At 40.9% G+C, this 12,479-nt stretch overlaps 1 protein-coding gene across 1 annotated transcript in view; it reads right to left on the bottom strand.

Annotated features, from left to right (window-relative positions):
• SORCS3 (sortilin related VPS10 domain containing receptor 3) overlaps positions 1-12,479 on the bottom strand; it is a 273,977-nt gene that overhangs the window by 57,816 nt on the left and 203,682 nt on the right. Inside the window, exons 8-11 of the mRNA XM_042863904.1 lie at positions 6,071-6,160; positions 3,131-3,310; positions 1,158-1,304; positions 370-472 (exon numbers count right to left, since the gene is read on the bottom strand). Of these exons, the coding sequence (XP_042719838.1) occupies positions 370-472; positions 1,158-1,304; positions 3,131-3,310; positions 6,071-6,160 (520 nt within the window). The remainder of the gene's footprint in view (positions 1-369; positions 473-1,157; positions 1,305-3,130; positions 3,311-6,070; positions 6,161-12,479) is intronic.

Raw genomic sequence — 12,479 nt, 5'->3', positions numbered from 1 at the left:
TCATAGTTAACTTCAGCCCTATTCTCATTCATAGTTAACTTCAGTAAATGGGTACACCTACAATAGCGATTGTAAGATAGTCAAGCAAGAGGAATTAATAATGACAGTTGGTAATGATCCTACACAGATTTGGGCTTAGACCTGCACATGGGTTATTGCTCAGAAACAAGTACCTGTCAGACATTACATTTGTTGGAGTAAGGGACCACTTGTTCTCTCCTAGTCCACAGCAGGTAGGAGTTAATTTGAACTAGCTTAGCACTACCTGAAACAGAGCTAAAAACTTTTATATCAACACCAAAAATCTCAAAACACACTCAGACTCCCAAGGAAACATGGGTGAGCACTGAGAAGCACATAAGTCCTTACCTGCTGCCACCATCAGCCCAGGGGCTGTTTCCTTACTGGAAATGCTTCCTGAAGTATATGGATTCTCTGAGAGTTGCAGATGCAAGTGCAATGAGCAAAAGGGCTGTTGACAGGAAACAAACAAAAGGCACAAGTTTCAACATTCAACAAGTCAAATAAAAAGAGGAACCCTTGTTGACTGAAGACAGATGCTCCAGTCCTCCTGAAAATACCCCTCTACTCTTAGCACTGTTACAAGTATATGTTCGTTTTTTGAATTAGCACCACAGAAGTACCTGAGAGCATTAAGAAGAAATGAGAAAAACCTGCATTGTTTTTTACCATCAATCTGATCTAGAGTACTTTCCACTAAAAACTTTCATATTCTATTTTAAGTTGCATAAAAAAAAGTTGAAGCAAGATGGTGAAAATTTTCTATTTGTATAGCGTCACAGAATTTAAGGGCAATATACTTAAGGGAACTCTCTTAACCCCTAGCAAATCAGGAGGAAAACACACAGAGGAAGTCGCCAGTAAAACACCACTCCTTGGAAACACTGGGGCTACAATCCCTGTGAAAGAATAGAACATAACTGTTCACCGAATGATGTTGAACTATGTTGCGAATCCAACCTAAAGCTCTTATATGTAAACTGTGCCCTACTGTGGAGCACCTGACTCTGCATTTCTCTGACAGGCAAGAATCCCTCCTACTCAGCTTCATTTGAAGTTTTTTTAACCCAGTGACTTATGTAAGAGCCTCAAAAGGAGTCAGCTTTCTGAGACCTTTGAAAAGGTCTGCCACTCACCAGCTGGCAAACTACAGGATCGCCTCGCAGATTGGTGTCTGGTGCCTTCAGCAAACGCCAGTCTCTGCCCTTGTTATAGGTAATGAATGTCTTGACTTGGTCATCTATCTTTTTGTTAGCCAGGAATATGCCTTTGATCCCTGCTACCTAGGAAAAACGGAGAGAGATGAAAAAAATACATCGGAAGATCAGGCCAATGGAAAGGCCCATCTGAGCACCCTCAGCAGGAAAAGCTCTCTGCAAAAGCAATAAAGCTATATCAGTCCAGCCTTACAAGGTTGTGAATGACATTACAAGTACATCTTGTTACTTCCTACACAGTTGAAAGGGCCTTGTCCATTCCTCTCTCTTTAAGAAAAAGACAAGTGTACTCATAGAGCAAATCCCTATCAAACAGTCCACTTACAGATTTCCCTAAATGGCTGCAGACAGGTAAGTGATGAGCTTGACAGGACAGCATTAACCACCTCTCACATTAGATCTGTAATCCTGGAGATGTGGTCCACTTCACTCCCTCGTCAGATTTCCGTAACATGGAAGGCAGCAGGTCACACCAGAAGCAGATGGGATCTGTTTGTTTCAGGCTTTTTTTTTTTTTTTTTTTTTTTTTCTTTTCTTCAGAATTCAGGAAAACCTGAATATGTCTAAACACTGATGTTTTGCAAACTTGATTTTCCTCCATTCCCAAATTCTGTCACAATCAACCCAGTTGTTCCAAATGTTTTGATTTTTGTCAACAGAACCAATTCCAACAGAAAGCAGTCCTGCCAAAAAGGACTGCATTTAGGAAAAAATGTTCCTAAGCAGATTTCATGTTGTTTGGTCTCCATTGCACAGCTCTGAAAGTGAGACAGGAAGGAGGAGCTTGCTGCAAATCTGGAACTTCCAGGCAAGAGCCAGGATGCAAATACTTCCAGCTCTAAAGACCCTTGAGTGACACTACCCTTGGAAAGACCCCATGAAAATCTCCATTGGTATTTATCAATAAAGACTAGTACACAAGTGGAGAATATTGACTTTGCCCAGAAATAGGAGATAATGCATGTTTACTTCAGCTGGCTTATCACAATACAGAAGTACATCTTTTTTTAAAGGCAGGAAAATATATTTAAGCAAGCAAGAATAAAATATAAAGCCTGTCCTTTGTAATGATCCATGTGTTACTTGTGTTACTCACTGCCTTAAACCAATTGGATTTTTATAAACAAATTCATGATGTTGTTTAACTGGCATTATTCTGGCTGAAATAAATTTTTATATAATCCTGACTTATGTGAAACTGGAAACACATTTCTCAGTGTTATACTAAAACTTTCTCAAGTTACTCTGCAACCACTATTAGTATTACCAGTAAGTTAATATTGCTGTTTCTTGCTGGCAGAGCACTGAGCTCTGAACCTCAGCAGATCTTTCAGCCAGTAGGATTAATCCACCAAAGCCAGGATGCTTTGACTAAACCAGTAACTGGAGCAACTACTTTGAATGGACAACTGAAAAGCCTAGCAAGAGAATGAGAACAGATCACTAAGGGAAAATGTTATTTGTTATCTTTAAACAAATGACACCTATAAGCTTTTGTTTACAATTCACTTATTGATTAGTGCTTACAAAGGTGGAATTTATATTCCCTGCCTGTGACCAGATGTCTCTAGCTATCCAAAGGAGAACACCTGTATTTCTAGACCTTTTCTAGACATCTAGATTAGAATGAAAGGGACAACAGTCTTCCCTTTTGGAGATGTTATATAGCATATCTAGACATTCACTTGAGAAAAAAAAAACCAAAAAACACAACAATTATCATCGGCATAGCAGAACACTCTGTATCTATCCCCACATGAGTAAGCTTAGCATCAAATTCACTAAGTGCCTCTGGGCTGATTCCAAAACAAATGAAGATCTTGGAAGGATGGTAAGTGATTTACACTTGCCTGAACTGTTGTAGTTCTTGTAGGATGACCTTTACTACATACCTCATAAAGGTCAATCATGACATTCCCCTCCAGTCCTCTATTGCTTTTCACATTTTCCAAGGCCAGAGTGAAGTAAACCCCTCGGGTGTCCGAAACATACAGGTTGTATGTATCATTCTGGTTCCACTCTTGAACAGCTGCAAATACCTGATTCTCAGCTGTGCTTATAATATGCATGTCCTGTACAAAGAAGAAAAAAGACCTATTACTAGGACCTCTATATTTCTTTGCCCTTTGGGACATGTAATAGTTACCATGACTTATGGATGGAGTGTGAATTATAGGTATGTTAAACAATTTTCTGTTAGAGGAAGCCAATAAATTATCACTATTGTGACTTTTCTGCATTTTTTTTTAATGACCACCAGGTGGGCAAAGGGTTTTTCCTTTCTTCATTTTTGGTAGCTTCAAGGAATTTCATCTAGCTTCATTTTTTATTTATAAATTTGAAAGTGAGTTTTATCATTCATGGAAGATTCACAGTCTTGGAGCCAGGAGTTCACCCATTCTTAGTAGATCCACTGTAGCTAAATTAGAGACAGTTTTCATCCACATGCTTACCTAACAGACTTTGTTTCCAACAGGTAAAGAATTAGTTTAAAAGAGCAACAACAACAAAGTGAGTTTACATATTCCTGAAGTTGAGGAATAAGGAGTTTAAGATAGTGTTGGTAGTGATTTTTAATAACATAATTTTCTATGGAATGTTTGTCCAATAGTGACTACCAAACCACCAGACCATCCACCAACCTTTGCTGGATTCCTTCCAGTGATCAGGACACGGTCCCACAACATTTTAGAATTGTTTGAGTTGAAAGGAACCATTAAAGGCCATCTGGTCCAACTCCCCTCCAATGAACAGGGACACCTACAGACTGATCAGGTGTTCAGAGCCCCATTCAGCCTGACCTTGGATGTCTCCAGGGACAGGACATCCATCACCTCTCTGGGCAGTCTGTTTAAGTGCTCTACTGGAAGCTTCCTCCATTTAGTTTTAATATCAAAGATTTGACAGTGCATTTCCTCAGTATTTCCTTAAAGCAAGTTCACAACCTGGAAATGATTTTCAGTGTAGCGATAAGTACTGAAACACTTCATCCCTGCCACCCTTGCTGAATGAACTAACACTGGATCCACTAGAATCAGAGACACAATGGCTATGTGGGACTTCACTTACTTATAAGTTCAAAATTTTCCCAGGATGCCAAGGAACCCTGATTAATATTTGGATCTTGCACAACACTTCTAATTCCTTGCAGACTAAAAACATACACAACCTAGACTAGCAGCATGAAAATAAAGCAAATCTCTCAGTGACTTCAATCTGTTTTGATCAGTTGCAGTGGAAATACTGCATTACCCCATTACCAGCCTCACAAATGCACACAGCTCAGGCATAACTCACTAATGTACAACTAATAGGGGAGTTTTTAAAGTACAGCAAAAGTTTTCTGATGACTAAGAGAAACACGAACAACTTCCTTTACATGGCTAAATGACTTAGCCATGAAATCTTACTTAAAAATAGTTTTGATTTTTAAATAACAAAAACAATACAGATTTTTTTACTATGCATCTGTTATAAACCAAGGCCACCAAAAAACCCATTTCAGAGCAGGCCAGCAACCTATGACAGCATCAGTCAGCACACTCACAGGGCACTCATTCTCTCCATTCACTTGTCTTTTTATTAATGGGCAGCTTTCAATACTCAGTAAATCGGAAGCATAAATACCACTTTTCTCATGAAAAAGGCAGTGGTGTTTCCAAAGCTGGTCAGACATTTGACAATAGCATAGAAGGACAAAAGAAAAATAAACTATATTTGTGCTATACAAGTGTCAATACACCGTGAACTACTATCAACCCAAATGTGAAGAAGTCAAGGTACAGTACTACAAATTTCTCACAGCTAGTAAAAGTTCACAGCCAAAAGCTGAAGCAAGAATCCAGTATATGCTAGGCTGTAGGTACATTATTGGCAATATCCATAGCACCATTCAACTCGCGCAACAATTACAGAGTTACCACACAAAAATTTTCACTTATGGAATAAAGGGGAAGGTCATTACTGCAGTATAGGACCCTGCAGTCCTATACAACAGTAGTCTCAGTTACAAAGAGCAGGAATGGTCTGAGCTACCTAGAAACTTGTATCAGTCAAGGCAGCTTTAAGGTTGGTCCCTTCTGCTCTGCACAATCCTAAGTAAGGACTGCACTAGAGAATCTGAGCATCATTTCAGGGATGTATTCTCGCTGAGGTTTGACACATTCCATCTGGTAGATAGCTAAACCCTAAGTGAGAAAAGCCAGCAGAGTTGTATGAGAAATACTGGCTTCCCTCCTTCCCAGCTTTGCCAGTAACTGCTCATCTTAGGCACTGCCATCTGAGTCATCTCATAAGCAACATCATACAGTGCTCTTATGCATCCAAAGTATCACTAAGACACAACTTCTAAGGCAGACAATTTTTTTTCCATGATTTATTCCATGATTTATTGACAATTTCCAAATACGGGATGTGGACAGTGGATCTGCTGTGTCTTGTACTCTATGGAACACATTATAGAGACTGCAGTAGTACACAGCATCCTAAGCATTCTACAGTACCCCCAGTGCTATGAAAAGGCTTACCAGAGAAATCTTTAGTAAAAAGTAAAACAAGACTGGGGAAAACAGTTCATAGCAGATCTGTCCAGAAGGCGTTGGTCCAGCCTGCCTATTTTTTGAGGTACTTGTTCATTCCCATTTGCTCTTTACAGAATCTGCTTTTTCTGAAATACTCACAGATCAAAGGCAGATAAAGATCCTAACTTCATATTTAAGAAAGATTATTCAGGAAGCACAACAAATGTAGTTTCCCAGAGAGGATGCTTCACCACTGGGCAAGCTATGCTATTAAAGGTACTATTTGTTTGTGTTCATAAATGGTGCACTCACCTTAGGAAGAGAGTATTTGGGCAATTTAATCTGTGCAAAAGGCTCCCGTCTGTATGACACATAGTAATTTGCTCTTCCACCAGCTGTCACCTGTGGAAACATCAAAGAAAGTGAGTGATGGCCCTTGTGAGACACCGTATGCTGACACCTCTAAGAGGGTTTAACAACTATTTTTTTTCAGATATCTTTTCTATTACCTGCACAGCTGTCCCTGGAAGCCTCTGTATAACTCCATCAGAGAAATCCCAGACTTCTGAGGGTTGGACAATTATTACTTAAAATGGAAAGTACAATGGCACAGCTTATCTCTCATGCTTCAATTCCAGCATGACTTTAATGTTAGGTATCTCACAAAAAAAGTGAAAATTGTGAAGTTTAAGGTCTTGCGTGGAAGAAAGAAAATGACCTGGTTTTCATCACATGGTTTGAATTCAACTACCTTGGCCAAGTAATTTAAAGTCTCTCCAATTGTCTTTCAACAATCATTTGCAGTGACTAACACGAGAGCTGCACACAAACATTATTTAATACAAACAGTAAACGCAGAGTGTTCTCATAAAAAGCTAAGCATTTAGATGCTCTCTGTCCCTATAAAGCTAGCTTTTCTGAAATCATATCATCCCTAAATCAGAACGTAAGGGAAACTGATAGATGTCCAAGTCTGTGGTATTATGGAATGGAGGAGGTGTAAAGGCTGCATACAAATGCTGTACATCGATACATCGATGAAATCTAGCTCTGATAATGTGCAATATATGGGATTTTAAACTTGTCACTAGTCCTTTACTCTTGTCATGGGTGTTCTTTGGCACCATTTCAGATCTCACTACAACCAGGCTTACATTGGTGAGTTTTCTATATCCTGCTGTTCTGGCAAGCTTGCAGTTTTTGAGATAGAATAACACAAAGCATTTATTATATGCTTTTGTTGGCTTCTATGGTTTCCAGTAAAGCTAACAAAGGTCCATGATTCTTTTCTAGATATACTCCTTTTTATCTGATAGCAATATTTCAGAATAAGCTTACATGGAATATTTCTATAGCATCAATTATATTCTCAGTAAGATATCACCTCTAGATAGTAGCATTCTTCCCTAGAGAAGTTGTCATTTGAAGGACACTATATCACTGGTCATGAAATTTGGTACCTAATCAAGTCAAGATAAGGTTTTTCTATTAACAGCTTGAAAAACTGGAAAGAAAATAAGGTTTAGTAATAGGACAGGCTGCACACATAGATTTCTCCTTCTGCCTGCTTACCATTCTTACTTGTAATGTTATTACAGTCACATTTATTACTCCCAAAATAAAAAATAAAACATAAAAAACAATCATTATGCCATATACCACATATGAAGCCAGGAAAATAAAGCCCATATCATAGTGAACTAAAATTATAGACAACATATAGCTAAAGCCAAGGTGAGATAGAAGTGCAAATGGAAAGCAATTTGCCTATAGTCTCAAAACAAGCCAGGAGCAAAGAGAGAACAAGAGCCACTTGACTCTCACTGCAGGTAGAGCTCATTGAGGACTGACACAGCAGCATCTATGGGCTCTGCCCTCCAGGTGTGAAGATAGTGAAAGGGCTGTAGTAGTGTTATTTTGAAAGGATATCTTTCCCATCTAGTATTATCTTACCAAAATCAAGTTTTCATAGTGAAGAACAAATTATGCTGTTGATACACAGTCAGTATAACTTAAAGGATAAAATTAGTATCTGCAGCAATTGTATCTCCTTATCAACTGTAAATACATTGCACAAAGCATCATCACTTCTAGGTGATTCTACCTTAACAGCACAGGGAATATTTCAGTATCCCCTATTCTCTTGGTAGTATTTCTGACCTGCACAGAAAGACCCACATTCTAACTGAGATAACTGTGCAGCATCAACTTATTTTACATCACTTGTGACTTCAGTGCCAGCTTAGTGTATATAACAGGGTAAAGACTAGAATTAATATGTTCAGAGACTACTTGGCTAAGTCCCTGTGCTCAATACCTACCTCTTCTGATGGACTGTGACATAGGCATTGATTCTGCTTTAAGATACAGATAAGAATGTTTATATACTTCACAAGGATGCTATAATGATTAATTAACATAGGAAATAGCTCACAATCCAAGATCAAGGGGTGATCAAATTCCCCCCAGCTCTGTGCCAAAAACAGGTTCTATTTCAAATCTGCCACACCCCTTACATAGTTAAAAAGTTTCATACTACTACAAGTGTATGCTTTTTGACTCTTTAAAGCAGAAACTTTAGGATTCAAACACCATTCAAATTCACTGTACATTAGATACACTCTCTTTCAGCACTCTACCTAGCAATAAGGTCACCTTGACAAAGGTTTAGAAGTAAAAATCTTTGCGGCCTGCGATCTTTCTGAGCCAGTTAATAGGAAGCCACCCACAAATTCCGTTGGCAGGAGTTGCGTGAAGATTATCTCAGCCAAAACTTCATTTTTGCATGATTTACATCCAGGGTTATAACTGTTCCAAAAAAAAATGATCAAGCCTTCAATAAAATTTTGGCAAGCATTGTGGTAGAGAATGAATTTTGGAAGGACCAACTTAATTTATTTTGATGAACTTTCCCTATGAGCAAAATCTCAGGCATTGTAAATCCCAGAGATTATGATAGTGTTATCCTCTCTAATGCCTACTCTTAGTTTACATTTGATGAATGTCACACATTTATTTGCTGTGAGCTCATTTGTCATGCTCAGTACAGAATTAGCTGGGTTTGTCTTTTTTCCTTCTCCTTTGCTAATGACTGGCTGGTTTATCTGTTTTTCTGGATTTCTATTTTATGTGTTTAATTGGCTTCTGGTCAGTGGAAATGATTCCTTTGGACAAACGTGTTTGCCTTTAAACACATTTATCTTTCCCAACCTGTATTCTTCCTTCCTCCTTCCCTCTTTCATGATCTACTAATTCTTCTTTAATACTTCCATGTTCTGGTACAAGATGAAAGGGTGGTCTCACATTAATTGGCATTTAAGAGAAACGTGAGAAGTTTCTCTTTAAAAAACATAAGAGTTCTGATCATCTATAGAATACTAGATCATCATCCATCTCAATTTGCAAAAGACAGTACATTAAACACAGAAGAAAACAGAAATATGTTCACAAGGCTCTAGAATACTAGAAAATCTGTCACAGAATCCATTCATCTCTACAATATCTGAGACATGCTTAGAAACATTGGTATGGCTCTTTAAAAGCAGATTTGGGTTTTACCTAACCATAAAACAAAAAAACACATTTATCATTCAGAAGAGTTAGGAAGACAAGTGGAACAAGTTATAAGGAGGTTCAAGAACATAAAGACACCCAAAGTGGTGTCAGGAAAATGAATGCAGCATAGCGAACTTCATCTTAACTTCCTGGCTTGCTGATGCTGGCAAACATAACTTCCAGCATAAGACAAGTACTGCTGTAACCAGCATGGAATGACTAAATCTCCAAAACGACTCTGGGCTCAGCAAGAGCACATTTGCTTCCTGCTGCTCAAAGAACTCACAGAAAGGATAAATGTATGCACTGATGCACTGATGTAGACACGCACACACTACATGTCAGAGGCACAGTCTTGTCGTGAAACATTTACAGTGTACAGAGAGCACAGCATAAGACAACAGAGAGCTCTTTTCTATATACTTTATATGCTTGGGTAGTTTACAAGGAAAACAATCACTTGTCCTGCACAGTTATTGTAACAGGACATCTATTTTATTTTTTTGCATTGTTGAAAATGTTCATATGAAAAGAGAATTGGTAATAGCACAGCTCAACCTACAATCATTAAACATGTTTAGACATTCATAATTCCAGTAATTTACCTCCTACATCAAGTATAGTAAATGGCAACTCAGTCGATTACAGAACCAAATTTTAAACTTCCTTGTTGACAGTATGTCTTCGGATGTTACTTCCAATAAATTTCTCACTTCTTGATGAAACAGCTAGCTCAGCTTGTAGAGCTCTCTCCTTCCCAGAGAACATGAAATAAGTTGGTAGAAATTAAAATATGAGAAATGATGTATAAAACTGTAATGGAACCCTTGATCTGTGCTTTCCACCTCCACAGTGTGCCCTGGCATCTCTTCTCACTGTTTTAACACTAGTTACCCTTTCTCCTTGCAGGCATAAAATCTCCTGAGTCAATTTGAGGATTAAAGTATGGAAGAGTTATGACAAGTAGATTTATTCCTTAGCAAAGAATTTTGGTTGTTTCAGAGCCAGAGCCATTCAAACAAGAGATTCAGGAGGGATCAACACCTGAATGAGCCCCAAATAACACTCTTCTTTCTTGACTACTCATCACAGAATCACAGAATCACAGAATCACCCGGGTTGGAAGGGACCCCAAGGATCATGTAGTTCCAACCCCCCTGCCTAGCAGGGCCACCAAACATAGGCATTCAGATCAGGTTGCCCAGGACCCCGTCCAACCTGGCCTTAAACACGTCCAAGGACGGGGCATCCACAACCTCCCTGGGCAGCCCGTTCCAGGGCCTAACCACTCTCCTAGTAAAGAACTTCCCCCTAACATCCAACCTAAATCTTCCCTCCTTCAACTTAAAACCATTTCCCCTAGTCCTGCTGTTATCAGCCCTTTTGAAGAGTTTACTCCCCTCCTGGGTGTAGGTTCCCTTCAGGTATTGATAGGCTGCAATGAGGTCACCCCGCAGCCTTCTCTTCTCCAGGCTGAACAAGCCCAACTCCCTCAGCCTGTCCTCATAGGGGAGGTGCTCCAGCCCCCTGATCATCTTAGTTGCCCTTCTCTGGACCCTTTCCAAAATCTTAATGTCTTTCTTGTACTGAGGGCTCCACACCTGGACACAGTATTCCAGATGGGGCCTCACAAGAGCCGAGTAGAGAGGGACAATCACCTCCCTGTCCCTGCTGGCCACCCCTCTCCTGATGGAGCCCAGGATCCCATTTGCCTTTCGAGCTGCCAGAGCGCACTGCTGGCTCATATTCAGTCTCTCGTCCATCAGGACCCCCAGGTCCTTCTCTGCCGAGCTGCTCTCAAGGACCGCTCCTCCCAGCCTGTACAGGTGCCTGGGGTTCTTCCGGCCCAAATGCAAAACCTTGCACTTTGCCGTGTTGAACCTCATCAGGTTCACCCGAGCCCAGCCCTCCAGCCTGTCGAGGTCCCTCTGAATGGCATCCCTTCCTTCCACCGTATCAACCGCACCACTCAGCTTGGTGTCGTCAGCAAACTTGCTGAGGGTGCACTCAATTCCCTCATCGATGTCATTAATAAAGATGTTAAAGAGCACCGGTCCCAAGACAGACCCTTGGGGGACACCACTTGTTACCGGCCTCCACCTGGACATAGAGCCATTGACCACCACCCTCTGTCTGCGGCCTTTCAACCAATTGCTTATCCATCGGGTCGTCCACCCATCAAATCCACTTCCCTCCAATTTGGAGATGAGGATGTGGTGGGGGACCATGTCAAAGGCCTTGCTCAGGTCCAGGTAAATGACATCGGTCGCCTTCCCTTCGTCCACCAATGCCGTCACTCCATCATAGAAGGCCACAAGATTAGTTAGGCATGACCTTCCTTTGGTGAAGCCGTGCTGGCTGTCTCGGATCACATGCTCATTCTTTATGTGACCAAGCATGTTGTCCAGGAGGATCTGTTCCATGATCTTCCCAGGCACGGAGGTGAGACTCACCGGCCTGTAGTTCCCTGGGTCCTCCCTGCTCCCCTTCTTGTATATGGGAGTGACATGACCCTTCCTCCAGTCATCCGGGACCTCACCTGACAGCCACGACTTCTCAAATATGATGGAGAGCGGCTCGGCAACCACCTCAGCCAGCTCCTTCAGGACCCTGGGATGCACGCCATCCGGCCCCATAGACTTGTATTCATTCAGTCTAAGGAGGCACTCTCGGACTTGCTCTGCCCTTACAGTGGGGAGGGATTTACCTCCTTGGTCCCCACATAGAGGTTTGGGGATGCAGGGTTCAGGAACGTGAAAAAGACTAGAATCCTGGCCACCAGTGAAGACCGAGGTGAAGAACTCATTCAGCACCTCAGCTTTCTCTTCATCTGTTGAAGCCAGTTCTCCTTTTAAATTTACCAAAGTAGGTACGCCCGTTTTGGCCTGTCTCTTCTGGGCAATGTACCTGTAGAAGGTTTTCTTATTGTTTTTCACGTCCCTTGCCAAGTTCAGTTCTGCCTGCGCCTTGGCTTCCCTGATCCCACATCTGCAAGTCCGGACGGCATTCCTGTACTCTTCCCAGGTGACACAGCCTTGTTTCCAGAGCTTGTACACCCCTTTCTTCGCCCTCAGTTCTCTCAGCAGGTCCTTGCTGAGCCAAGCCGGTTTCCTACCTCGGCTGCCCACTTTCTTATTCAGAGGAATGGAGACCTCTTGTGCTTCCA

The sequence above is a fragment of the Lagopus leucura genome, unplaced genomic scaffold (genome assembly GCF_019238085.1).
Source record: "Lagopus leucura isolate 7727_CA_CO unplaced genomic scaffold, USGS_WTPT01 Super-Scaffold_741, whole genome shotgun sequence".
In the NCBI taxonomy this organism is placed as follows: Eukaryota; Metazoa; Chordata; class Aves; order Galliformes; family Phasianidae; genus Lagopus; species Lagopus leucura.
This window is presented reverse-complemented; position numbering and strand designations above follow the sequence as displayed.